The sequence below is a fragment of the Chiloscyllium punctatum genome, chromosome 49, assembly GCF_047496795.1.
Source record: "Chiloscyllium punctatum isolate Juve2018m chromosome 49, sChiPun1.3, whole genome shotgun sequence".
Classification (NCBI taxonomy): Eukaryota; Metazoa; Chordata; class Chondrichthyes; order Orectolobiformes; family Hemiscylliidae; genus Chiloscyllium; species Chiloscyllium punctatum.
Window position 1 is genome coordinate 16,659,428 of NC_092787.1, and position 13,843 is coordinate 16,673,270.

At 38.0% G+C, this 13,843-nt stretch overlaps 2 protein-coding genes across 5 annotated transcripts in view; one reads left to right on the forward strand and one right to left on the reverse strand.

Moving 5' to 3' along the window:
* Window positions 1-12,488, forward strand: part of LOC140469629 (uncharacterized) — a 36,171-nt gene extending 23,683 nt beyond the window's left edge. For 3 of the 4 annotated variants that reach the window (XM_072566317.1, XM_072566315.1, XM_072566316.1), the window contains exons 6-10: window positions 175-403; window positions 2,679-2,765; window positions 3,900-3,965; window positions 4,644-4,729; window positions 10,912-12,488. In XM_072566317.1, coding sequence (XP_072422418.1) covers window positions 175-403; window positions 2,679-2,765; window positions 3,900-3,965; window positions 4,644-4,729; window positions 10,912-11,189 — 746 coding nt within the window. In that variant the 3' untranslated portion in view covers window positions 11,190-12,488. Of the gene's footprint in view, window positions 1-174; window positions 404-2,678; window positions 2,766-3,899; window positions 3,966-4,643; window positions 4,730-4,856; window positions 5,749-10,911 lie in introns of those variants that run through there. The other variant, XM_072566318.1, reaches the window with a different exon arrangement.
* cfap77 (cilia and flagella associated protein 77) overlaps window positions 1-13,843 on the reverse strand; it is a 237,508-nt gene that overhangs the window by 220,206 nt on the left and 3,459 nt on the right. The window contains exon 2 of the mRNA XM_072566320.1: window positions 3,884-3,958. The gene's annotated coding sequence lies outside the window, so the exon portion shown is untranslated. The remainder of the gene's footprint in view (window positions 1-3,883; window positions 3,959-13,843) is intronic.

The window sequence follows — 13,843 nt, forward strand, 5'->3', positions numbered from 1 at the left end:
TTGTTTATTTAACTTTTATGTAAATGTAGTAGTTATATCAACAAATTCAGCAAAGTAACTACTGAGCAACATTGTATTTTATAAATTGAAACTCTAATCATTTAGTTTCTTATTGGATCAACCTGTTTTGGTCAGAAATATAAATTTCTTAAATAGGTTTTCTTTTTTAAACAGCTTTGAAAATTGGACCTTGGAGCAAGGAGGAGGAGAGGGCGTTAATGAACATAATGGAGCAGCTAATGAGAAAAAAAATACAAGAGGCACCCTATAGTCCAATGAGTACAGTTCCAAATTCCAGTGCACTTATTTCAATTCTGCGTGAAAAGCTATACAGGGAAATTCCTTGGTTTGCAGTTGCAGACAAAATGGAGCACAGAAACTGGACGCAGTGTAGGCAGAAATGGTGAGCTAATATTTCTGATTGTTAGTGAAGGTTTGAAGTTACAAGAAGTTTCTTTCCAATTAAGCAATGAGCATAAAATACGAGGTAAATTTGAAAATAGTCTGTATTTCTGTAGATCTTGGTCTATGACCATAATTGTTATCAGGTACGCTTTGCCTTAATTTGCTGTTTTAGTTAATTACATTGTGTTTTGGTCACAACAGAGTTGACATACTTAAAACTTATTTCATTACCATATTTTCACATAATCGCACATGGTTAGCTATTCTGACCAATTTTTACTGGTTGAACTTTTGTAATTTTGAAACATATTAAAGAGCATGAGTAGGCCATTCAGACCTTTGAGTTTGTTTTGCCATTCAGTAGGACCATGGCTGATCAACCAATTCAGTATCCTGTTGCCTCTTTCTCCCTTTTGGCTCTAAAATCTGTATCTAACTCATTCTTGAAAACATGCGATAACTTGGCCTCAACTGCTTTTTGTGACAGTCAATTGAACAAGCTCACCACTCTGGATGAAGAAATTTCTTCTCAAATAAATCCTAAATGGCCTACCCTGTATACTTGGACTAACTGCTGGTTCTGGTCTCCTGGGTCATCAGTGTCATACTTCTGGCGTTTACTCTGTCTTGTCCTGTTAAAATTTTATTGGTTTTATGACAGTTTCCCCCGTTCTTCTAAACTCTAGTAAATATAGTCCAAAATAATCTAGTCTCTCTCCATACGTCAGTCCTACCATTCCAGAAATCCATCTGGTAAAACTTTGTTGCTGTCCTTCTGTAGGTAAAGTATCCTTCCTCAAATAAGGAATCCAAAACTGCACATCATACTCTAGGTTGGCCTCCTCAAGGCCCTGTACAATTGCTGCAAGACATCCCTGCTCCTGTGTTTGAATCCTCTCCCTATGAAGACCAACGTACCATTTGCCCCCTTTGCTGCCTGTTGCACTTGCATGCTTACTTTCAGTGATTGGCAGGGCCGACCAGACCTCCCAGTCATCGTTCATTTCAATTCCCCCAACCACTCCCTTTCTGACATGACCATCCTTGGCCTTCTCCATTGCCAAAACAAACCACAACGCCTTTTGGAGGAAAAGCAGAGTTGTTCTGCTGTTGTTTTCTCTACTTTGTGATTGACATTGAACAGTAACAAGATGATTTACTGTTCAGAATAATTACCAATATTAAACAATTTCAATGCAACCCTGCATTGTGTAGACCTTAAAACTGTCAAATACCTGAAATCTTTGGGTCACTTATAGAAATTACTGAACAAGATCTTTTGACTGGGCACCCTTCAGCCTGGAGGACTCTACATTGCGTTCTCCAGTTTCAAATAACCTCCTTCCCCACCTTCCAACTCCCTTCAGTCTTTCCCCCTCCCTTCCACCAACTGGATTCATTTCTCCCATTGACTGACTAACCAGATTGCATCTTCTGCCTGTCTTCACCTGTCCCCACTTCACCACCCTGCACCCGCCTCCCCCTTTATCTGCAGCTCTCCCCACTCCCACTCCCAGTCTTGGAGAAGGGTTACACCCAAAACGTTGACTTCTGCGCCTCCTGATAATGCCTGGCTTGCTGTGTTCTTCCAGTCTTCTGCCTGTCTCCTTTGGATTCCAGCATCTGCAGTTGTTTTCTCTACTTTGTGATTGACATTGAACAGTAACAAGATGATTTACTATTCAGAATAATTACCAATATTAAACAATTTCAATGTAACCCTGCATTGTGTAGACCTTAAAACTGTCAAATGCCTGAAATCTTTGGGTCACTGTTATAGAAATTACTGAACAAGATTTTTTCTCATCTCTATTCCAAATGTTTTGGAAATCATTTATAAACTGTTTAAATCACTAAACAAATATATGGAGTTAAGACTAGTACAGATACGGTAATCCAACACTCATAATGAAGTACTAAGAAGGAGTGATTGAAAGAAAGGAAGAAAGCTATGTCAGCATTTCAAAGAAAATCTAGAATATGAGAGGGTGCCTAGATTCTGCACACAATTCTGTAACAGATCGGTGCATTATAATTTGATACATTGGTTCACCAAGGTACCCAACTAAAAACAGCTATTTATAGCTGGAATTAAATTCCTTGATGCAATATGGTTACATTGCAGAAACTCATGCATACACGTGGAGAACACGCTAACTCCACACTCACCCACAGATGGAATCGAAACTAGTCCCTGGCACTGCTGGCCACTGTGCCTTTTAAAATATCAACATGAATGCAAAATTTTTAATTTCATTTTTATTCTCTGAAAGGATGAACATTCTGACTACAAAAATGTCTGGAGGAGTGAGACCTATTCGATTTCACCATCACCAGTCAAGAATTAATCTCATCAAAAGGTAAAATGTATGCAGAGACTAATATGAGGCAACAAAATAATGTAAAGTAACTGTTGACTTAGAAGCGTCTGATGAAAGCAGCCATATGATAAGATGGGACATTTAATTGCTGAGTTAAACAGCTGGTTAAAAATAAATTGCAGGGTAATTAATTTAAAGGTACTCTCTTTACTAAAAACAGCAGCATGGGGCTGGTTTATAGTATACAGTGCAGGCCAACTAGTAGTATAAATTAAGGTATTCTCATATTATAATAGACCTGATTTTGCAGCATTAATGATGTCTAAACTCTCAGTTTTTTTTTGCTCTTGTTACTCCTCAGAAATTGTCAGCAGTTGCTGGACTTAAAACTAAAGTTACTTCGCAGGTCACATAGGATCTGTGATGAGAGATGTAGAGTTAACATGCCCCCAGTGTACCCAAGTAAGAGGATATATTTTGGTTTAATACTTCACCTAGCTGCATTTCCTCAGTACTGACTGAAGTGTTTACCTTGATTATTTTGCTGAAGTCCTGGCGTGGGACTTGAACATGTGACTGTCTGACTCAGGCTTTCAATGAAATCATGGCTGAGAACTTGCGGAACTCTTTTATGGTTCTTAGAGATATGGAAGGAGGTGAGAGCGGAAGTTTGGTAAATGAAAATGTATTTAAAACCTGTTACATTTCAACATTTTCCAGTTCTGATTAAACTTGAAAATTGAAATCAGTTTTTTTTCTTGTCACAGATGCTGCCATACCTGCTATGTGTTCAGTGGGTTTATATTTTAATTTTGAATTCTAGCGATTTTGTTTAGTAATTTTTAAAGTGTACATAATCCCAATTAAATGTGGAAATTGCAAAGTTGGTGTCGAGATTATACGCTTCCTTACAGGTGTATTGTTGAATTCACCATACAGATAGCAATAAAGAAAAATGACTAAACTGGCAAGAGCTTCCTCTTTACGTTATTAGCCAAACAGTAAAACCTTAGAAAAGTTTTGCACCTGTTGAATGAGGTGTAATTGGGTTTTTAACAATGTAAATTCATAATCATTGATGAAATTGGATCCAGTTCAACCTTTCTTTAGAGATTTGTCAAAAGGTTTGTTAATGAAAACTGTAGCAAGAACCTTACCCGCTTTATTTTCCAGGTTGTACCTGTTGAATATTGATGATGTTGGTGATGTCGACTGGGACGATCTTTGTAATGCTGTTGGGTAAATAACACTATAATTTTCATATTTATAATGCAGTAACATAAAGACAATTGGTCTAGTGGACACAATTGGCTTTGCAGCCTACAAGCTAACGGCAATAATTGCAGGGTGTATGTGGGATGATATTTGGTCTGTTCGAAAATAATCTTTGGCCGGGAGATTAGGGGAATAGGTGTATGCGTATCATTTTAATCTACAGTTTATGCAGTGCTGTAGTTTTATATCATCTCACTTGAGACTCTTGTTGATACCACTAAGATTTTGATGCTGGTATTGTTATTTGTAACGTTGGATTACTCTGTTATTATTTCTGGATACCTATTTACGTGGTGGAATGCAGCTGTTGTAGCCCTCAGTGATGAGCTAATTATTGTAATGCTTAATTCTCATTCAGTTGTCATCCTATTGTTTGATTGATACCGGTAAACTTAATCTATGGGTCAGATATGTAATACAGCATTTCATTACTGACTGAAGAATTTTGTGTAGCATTGAAAGTATGAATTTACTGTCTGTTGCAATTATTTCTATTCTCGATTTTCTAGCTTGAATTTCACAATGGAATTTGAAATAAAAAACAATTTTTCAACAAGGTTAATGTGATTTTATTTACTTTTTACAGGATGATTACCATAATGTAGATTTAATTGTACAATTATGTTGCTTATTTTTTTCTAGAGACGTTCCTCCTTTATTCGTTCAAAAGATGTTTTATAAATTGAAAGTTCGTTATGTACCTGATTGGCCCAAAAAATCCTTTGGAGGTTAGTATCTAAATTCAGTGACTGAATAGTTTACTGATGATTATATTGATTTTATATTGATGACAACAGAAAATGTTCACCTTGTTGATGAAAAGAGCAGGTTGAAAGCATCAACTTTATTTTCCAGTCATCCTTGTTATTCGCTCTCTGAAATAAGGCAGCCAGGTGGATGGCACAACTGACCTTGGCATAATTGCTTCTAGAATTGGAAATGGCTGTTGCTGTATTTCTATTATTGCTGGTGTTGATTCACTTGTTAGATCATATATTGTATCTCCAATGCATAACCTTTTGACTTTAAGAATTTGCTTTACGGTTTAAGATACAAATTTATTTTTGATCCATTGGCTTTAATTTATCAGAAAAATGTCTCCGTAATTTCATAATGTGGAATTGGAGATCCTGTGGGAAAACAGAATTTTCAATCTTAATTTTTTTTTCCAGTTGGTTCTGAAATTTTACCAAGAGTTATATTGGCTAGTTCACTTCAGTCTGTAATTAAAATGATCATGTATCATTATGAAGTGGGTACCATAGACATAGTATCCTCAGGAACTTCATTACATTTGAGCAGGAAAAAAACTGTAACAGCTATTACCTGTGTGGCTTTTCATGCTGAACGTTTGTGAACAATATCCTGTAGTAGTCTCTAATATTTCTGTAATCCTAGTTTTACACTGGTATTTGCTTTTAAGTTGTAGTGCTTCCTTGTAGCCTTTAAGTTTTTGTATCTAGTGTGATATTTTAATCAAGATAACTAAAAAGTTTAATTAAGCCTCTAAATTCATAGTGCAAGATAATGTGCCATTTTGGTATTTATTTGCTCTGTATGAAGTACTGTATACAAGAATAATGTACCATGAAATAAACTCACTCAAATTGCAGCATTTGAGTTGGCAATTCTAATACCATCAGAAGGCAAAACAGTACTTTAGTCTTTGACTCCATAGTTGTTGACATCATTTGACTTTCAGACAAAGCTATTGTGCCACTATCTCAATGCATGACCTGACATTTGTGATGTTGACACTCATCCTAGAAAGCCAACTGGCATAAGCTCTGTAATTAGTTTTTATATTAAATACTAATGGATCTTTAGTGACAGTTAACCAAAGCTTGTTCTGAGTTAGAATCCAAGCAGATGGCTTTTAGGAAAATTAACATAAAATTGCAGTGGCTTTTTACAGCATTAATGGTAGGTGAAGCTGCCTCTGCTTATCGTTGTTAATGAAACAGCAAATTCCACTAACAGTACTTAATAAATCAGGAAGTTGTTAGCCAGGTTTTACTACTTTGCTGAAAACTTCACTATGCTAGTGTTTCACTCTTATTAAATTAGATTCCCTATGGTGTGGAAACAGGCCCTTCAGCAGAACGAGTCCACATTGACTCTCCAAAGAGTAACCTACCCAGACTCATTTCGCTACATTTACCCCTGACTAATGCACCGAAAGATGTGACGTTTTGGTACTTAACTGCTTGGTAGCCACTAAACAGCAGAAAAACTTGGGCTTTGTTCATTCAATTCATTGACAATATGATAAGACTTAATTGCCACCAAACAATGTCTGTTACTGGAGAATTACTTGTACAAAATTTCTCATTCCTTTAGATTTTAATTATTGGGACATGTTAAAAAAACACAATCTTTCTTTCATTCTTCTTTCTAAATTGATTTTCTATTAAATTAAGTATCCCAATTTGAACTTCTTGGTTTAGGTTCTGAATGTCTCAATAAAATTTTACAATCTGAAGAGATGCTATTGCTTGCCCGATCTCTCAGTTACAAGGTTCTTGTGAATCACTGCACAAAAATGCTGTAATTACTGCAAGTTGCGTATAAATAAGAACGGATCAAATATTTAAGTGTGAACAGCAAGCGTCATCAAATTGCCATTGATGACAAAAATTTGATCATAGTATATGTATGTATACTGGAGAGGAAAACTGACTCCTTTAGCAAAGGCTTCAATGCTTAGAATCTTTGTGCACGAAGATGCATGATTGGACGGCAAATCAACAGAAGCAACCCCGGAAAGTTTTATATTAGTTTCTGAATTTTGGAACCCTGCATTTTATTCTGTTCAGTAAATAAAACACGTCTGGCTTCTCTGAAACTACACTGAAATCTAAGACTTGTAGTTTGAAACTGCTCTTTGTATTGTTGGATTCAAAATTTTTAATATATATAACTGGTAAACTGGGAGTCATTATCCTGACTCTTACAGGAGAACAGTAAGCTTTGGCTTTTTTTTTAATTCTCATGGAACATGGATGTTGCTGGCTGTGCCAGCAGTTATTGCACAACTCTAGTCGCCCTTGAGAAGATGGTGATGAGCCACATTTTTGAACCATTGCATATAGACCTACAATGCCATTAGGAAGGGCATTCTAGAATTTTGACCCAGTGATAGTGAAGGGACAGCAATACTTTTCCAAGTCAGGATAGTGAGTGGAAGGGTTTGGAGGTGGTATAGGTGGTGGTGTTCCCATGTATCTACTACCCCTGTCCTTCCAGATAGAAGTGGTTGTGGCCTTGGTAGGTGCTGCCTAAAGAACTTTGGCAAATCTTTGTAGTGCATCCTGTAGATAGTATATATTGCTGATACTGAGTATCAGTCATAAAGGGAATGGATGCACTGCTAATCAAATGGGCTGCTTTACCCTGAATGATAACGAGCTTTTTTTGAGTGTTTTTGGAGCTGCACCCATCCAGTCAAGTGGAGAGTATTCCATCACACAACTGACTTGTGCCTTGTAGATGATGGACAGGTGTTAGGGAGGCAAAAGGGGCTAGATTAGAGTAGTGATTTAAAAGCACAGCAGGTGAGGCAGCATCCGAGGAGCAGGAAAATCGACGTTTCGGGCAAAAGCCCGTACAACAGGAATGAAGGCAGGGAGCCTCCGGGGTGGAGAGATAAATGGAAGAGGGTTGGAGGTGGGGAGAAGCTAACCAACAGTACAATGGGTGGATGGAGGTGGGGATGAAGGTGATAGGTCAGAGAGGAGGGTGGAGCGGTGTTAGGGAGTCAGGAGTAAATTACTTTCTGCAGTATTCCTAACTCTGACCTGCTGTTGCGGCCATAGTCTTGATATGGTGTGTCCGGTTTAGTTTCTGTTCAAAAATAACTCCCAGAATATTATGATGTGGGGCTGGCAGTGTTAGAATGGGGTGAACAAAGTTAAAAATCACACAACACTAGGTTATAATCCAACAGGTTTGTTTGGAAGTACAAGCTTTTGGAGCGCTGCTCCTTCATCACGTAGCTAGTGGAGCACGATCATAGGACGCAGAATTTATAGTAAAAGATCAAAGTGTCATACAACTTGATGCTATGTTTTGAACAAACCTAGATTGCTGTTAAGTCTTTAATCACTTGGAATGGGTTGCAGGTTTTGATTTATGAATATGTAAATCCCAGAACTTCTTTCAACTCTCGTTCCTGAGATAACTTAAGGTTTTATGTTTTAAAAAAGTGACATCTCAGCTCAGGCAATACATTAAAGGTGTACGGTTAGTCTGTCTGCATCCCAACCTTGAGTTAGACCAGTTCTGTTTCCAAAGTAGGAAATTATAAAATATCACATGGACTGACTGCCTACAGATTGTGTGCCCAAATATGCCAAATTTTTCATGCACAAGTCCAAACAAGAATACTTAGCTGCACAGGACCTCCAGCCAACACTATACACCAGATATATTTACGACATTTTCTTCCTCTGGATCCATGGCGAGGAGTCACTGAAACAACTACATAATGATATCAACAAGTTTCATCCCACTATCAGACTTACCATGCACTGCTCTTCAGAATCAGTTTCATTCTTAGATACATACATCTCCATGAAGGATAGGTACCTAAGTACCTCACTCTATTGCAAGCCCAAGGATAACCTCAGAATGCTGCACTTCACAAGGTTATACTCTAAACATATTAAAACAGACATCCCCTACGGACAAGCCCTATGCTTACACAGGATCTGTTCAGATAAGGAAGAACGCAAAGGGCGCCTGAAAGTGCTGAAGGATGCCCTCGGAAGAACAGAACACGATGGTCAACTCACTAATCGAGAAACCACAATGACCTCCTCAGGGGACGGAGGTGGGATATGACTGATAGGGTACCTTTGTTGTCCAATGCTTCCTGAGAGCAGAGAAACTACCTCTTTGCAGCCTGCAACACATGATCGATGAGGATGAGCACCTCGTCAAGATTTCCCCTATGTCTCTACTTCTTGCATTTAAACCAACGCCAAACCTTGAACAGACCATTGTTTGCAGCAAACTGCCCAGCCTTCAGGACAACATCAACCATAACCCCATACCATCTTGTCATGCCAACCACTGCATTTTGTCATATTGTCGAAATGAAAACTACCATGATACGTGGGGACACCACCCACCACGTGCGTGGCAGGTACCCATGTGACTCTGCCAATGTTGTCTACCTCATATGCTGCAGGCAAGGATGCCCCAAGGCATGGTACGTTGGCAAGACCAAGCAGATGCTATGACAGTGGATGAACAGACACCGCACAAAAAAAAAGTATTCCCTCCCAGTTGGGGAACACTTCAGCAGTCAAAGACATTTGGCATCTGATCTTCAGGTGACCATCCTCCAAGATGAACTTTGGGATATGCAACAACAGAGTCGCTGAGTAGAGATACCCATGAGAATGGCCTCAATTAGGACCCACTACACTGCACACGCTTTTACACACGATCACATTCACACAGATCCTCTCTCTTAAACACACACTCTCACTGATGCGCACACCCCCTCTCAGGCATATACTCTGTCACACTCGCGCGCTCACACAGATGCATAGAACTGCTCCCTCTGTCCACCATACACACGCGCACGTGCGCTCTCACTCCCTCACACTCATGAACATACACACAAACCTATGAGGTGACTTTACGTTTGCATATTTATAAATTCCTACTTTGGAAATAGAACCGGTCTGACTCAAGGTCGGAATACAGATAGAGTCTAACCTCACACCTTTAATGCATTGTCTGAGCTGAGATGTCGCATTTCTTGTATAAAACCTTAAGTTCTCGCAGGAATGTGACTTGAAAGAAGTTCTAGGGTTTACATATTAATGAACCGAAGCCTGTAATCCATTAAAGACTTAACAGCAATCTAGGTTTGTTCAATACATTGCATTAGTTGTACGATGTTTTGATCTTTTACTATAAACTGTGTCCTATGATCCTGCCCCACTAGCTACCTGACAAAGGAGCAGTGCTCTGAAAGTTTGTACTTCCAAATAAACCTGAACGGACTGTAACCTGGTGTCATGTAATTTTTAACTTTGTCCAGAATGTTGATCGTGGGGGCTTCAGTAATGGTAATGCCATTGAATGCCATAGGGCAGTGGTTAGATTGTCTGTTTATTGGAAATGGTTATTGCCTGGCATTTATGTGGTGCAGGTGTTATTGCCACTTGTCAGCCGAAGTCTGGATATTGTTCAGGTCTTGTTGCATTTCAACATGATTCCTCAGATACTGAAGCAGTTCGTGAATGGCACCGAACATTGTGCAATTTTTGGCGAACATCTCCACTTTTTGTTGAAGGGAAGCTTAAGCAGCTGAAGATGTTTGGGCCATGGACATTACTCCAATGATTCCCTGCAGAAAAACCCTGGAGCTGAGGTGATTGACCTCCAGACCCACAACCACCATCTTTATCTGTGCCAGATATCGCTGTAACCAGCAGAGTTTGTCCTAATTCCCTTGATTTTGGTTTTTATAGGTGTCATTGATGCTACAATCAGTCAAACGTGACCTTGATATCAAGGGCTGTCACTTTCACTTCACATTTAATTCATGGACATGTTCACTGATACTGTATCAACAAATAAATTATGCTTGGAAATGCAAAGTAGTTAGAAACTTACTCGACCATATGGTCTCAAGCGGAATCCGCATCCAGGTTCTAATGTGCTTTTAAATGTCTCGATATTTCGAGTCATTATGTTCATTTAGTGTACAAAATAGATCATTGATTTGCCATGAATTTGAATCCTTAATATTGTTAATCTAATATTTATTTTGTGAAAGATTGCAACTGAGATTTTGTTCAGGAATATTAAATTGAGGCTTATTTATAATTTTAGAAAGCTATAGTAATGCCAAGTAGTAAAAGTTGATTTTAACTTTTTGAACATTTTATAGGAATTGTGGACTTTCTGCATGATCAAATAGTTCCAAAATTGGAAGAAATAATAAAGAAAAAGGAAGACCAATGCAATTTTAATGTTTCAAGTGATCCTTATCAGTCACTACAGCATGAGTTCAAATTAAGTGATATATTTGATGATGATGATGATGACGACGATGAGAAAGATGAAATTGAGAAAATAGATGAATTGGAAGAAATGATTGGAACCTCATCTCAGAGTCAGTCAGAGAAACCAGTTGAAAATCGACCCCACATAAAGCAACAGCTTTGAATGACACACTGACAATGCAAAAATGTTGACACTCACATTATGTGGTGTCTTGAGACTTTCATGTTTTTATTATTCAACAATCTATGACCGGTAGATTTTTAAAATTTCGATTGTTGGCATTTCTGGTAAGGGCAGCATTTGTAGCCTATCTCTAATTTGTATCAAATGCTCATTGGTGAGAAGGTTAAACTTCAGAACATTTGCAGAAATTGTATGAAAATAAAAATCATCAATCTCTGTTCATGAACAACGTAAATGATACTGAGAAATGTGATACAAACACACTTTGTCTCTATTACCTATAATGTTAATGTTTGGTTTATGTAAATACTTTTAAAATTGAATTTAGTTTAGCTCAAGTCTTTTATAATAGAAAAGCAAAATATAAATAAAAACAAAAGCTGGAGATACTTGGTTGGTCAGACAACATCTGTGGAGACAGAATACGTTAATGTGTAGATCTGACAAAAGATCTTTCATGTTATCTTTGTTTCCTGGTACAGATGCTGCCAGACCTGTTGAGTGTTTACAATATATTTTATATAGTGTTCAGGTTGTTCACCTTGATTCCTTTTAAAGCTATGTGAGAAGAAAGAAGAAAGAAGATTTGCTTGGAATGTTAAGATAAAACTTATAGGTTTCTATTCAACTACTTAGTTTAATTTCTGTATAATTATGATAATAATTGTACAATTAAGGTCTACTGTGTCCTGGTTCTTATTTCACTTGGGAAATCTCAAGGATTTGTATAAATCTGAAAACAAAAAAAGACGCAATCATTACAAATGTATAAAAGAGCTTTGTAAAATGAATTACACTGGAATGTAGTGACTAAATAGAGCAGTTGTCTTACATATACAGTCCTCAGTCCCACATATAATAGCTTTGATGAATGACCAGTTAACCTTCTGTTCGTGTTTGAGCACTAGGATGGAATTTCCTACATTTTCACGTATTAAAAGCCACCAGCACATTAGTTCAGCACAGTTGAGACGCAACACCCAGAGTGTTGTACAGCTTTGCTACTCTTTCATTATATATTATGCATTCAAAGAGTGGCATATGAACCTACAACCTATTTATACAGACAAAGATGCTGACATGAGAGAGCTAATGCATTTACCTGGGCAATATAGGAATAGAAAAGCTATTGTGCCCTTTTCAGCCTGTTCTGCAGCTATTTAATGAGACTGTTGAAATTTATACACTCGTATAAATTGGTTTTTATTTATACACCTGTTGTTGTCCATGTTCCTAATACTTTGTGAATAAACTTATGTCTATCAATTTTAAAATTAACAGTTGATCTAGCATCACTTGTCATTTGCAAAAGAGAGTTCCAATCTTATTTCACCTTTTGCATGAAGTTCTGGAAGTTCTTCCTATGGATTAAACATGATACCACTCCATTATTTAGAAGGAACTGAAGTCGGTGGGGTGGAGAGAAGAGGTCAAATGACATACACCTGTCAGTTTAACAACAGTTGTGGGGAACCTACTTGAATCGAGTGACTTAACAAGTACCAATCAAAAAGAGCAAATATTGAGAGTTTGAGATAGGAAGTAGTGAAGGGCATTAATACAAATCATTAAAACCTAGTGCTTCTAATGATTTGTGTTCATGGACAATCAAAACATCTAGTGGAATACTGATCTCTCCAAAAGGGGAGTTGGAATACAAAAATGGAAAAGCTGTACTTCCCTGTCACTGCCCATCGTGACAACTGTATTTAGTTTGTTTGGGTTGTAAGTTTGCTCGCTCGGCTGGCAGGTTTGTTTTCAGACATTTCATCACCATGTTAGGTGACATCATCAATGAGTCTCCGGTGAAGCACTGGTATTTTGCACTGATTTCTGTTTCTGTGTCTTGGTCTCCAAATAAAGTGGGTTATATCATTTTCGGTTCTTTTTCTCAGAAGTTGGTAAATGGGGTCAAATCGATGTGCTTATTTGATGGAGTTCCAGTTTGAATGCCAGGCCTCTAGGATTTCCCATGCATGTCTCTGTTTAGCCTGTTCTAGGAGGGGTGTGTTGTATGTTAAGGATACTAATGTGGGTGGGTCATGTCTTTTGGTGGCTAGTTAGTATTCATGTATCCTGGTGGCTAATCTTCTGTCCAATGTAGTGTTTGTTACAGTCCTTGCATGGTATTTTGTAAATGATGTTCGTGTTGTTGGTATGGGGTCCTTTAGGTGCATCAGTAGCTGTTTCAGTATGTTGGTAGGTTTATGGGCTACCGTGATGTCAAGGGGTCAGAGTAGTCTGGTAGTCATCTCCGAATGTCATTTGCAAAATATGATGCAAGGACTGTAACTGAGAAAAAGAACCAGAAATGATATCACCCACCTTATGGGGAGACCAAGAGACACAAATAGAAAGCAGACAGTACACCAGCACTTCACCGGAGGCTCACTGATGATGTTACCTAGCATGGTGACAATGTCTGAAAATAAACCTGCCAGCTCAGCAAGCAAACTTACAACCTGAATCTCAACCTGAGCTACAAATCTTCTCAAAAATTGCAAACTGTATTTAGTTTTCGGCACCATACCTGAAGTAAGATGGATTAGCCTGGAAGAGATATGCAGTTCTCAAAGATAGGTTGGAAAAAGCAGCACTTTCTGCGAGAATAAGCCTGTTTGGAATACTAATAA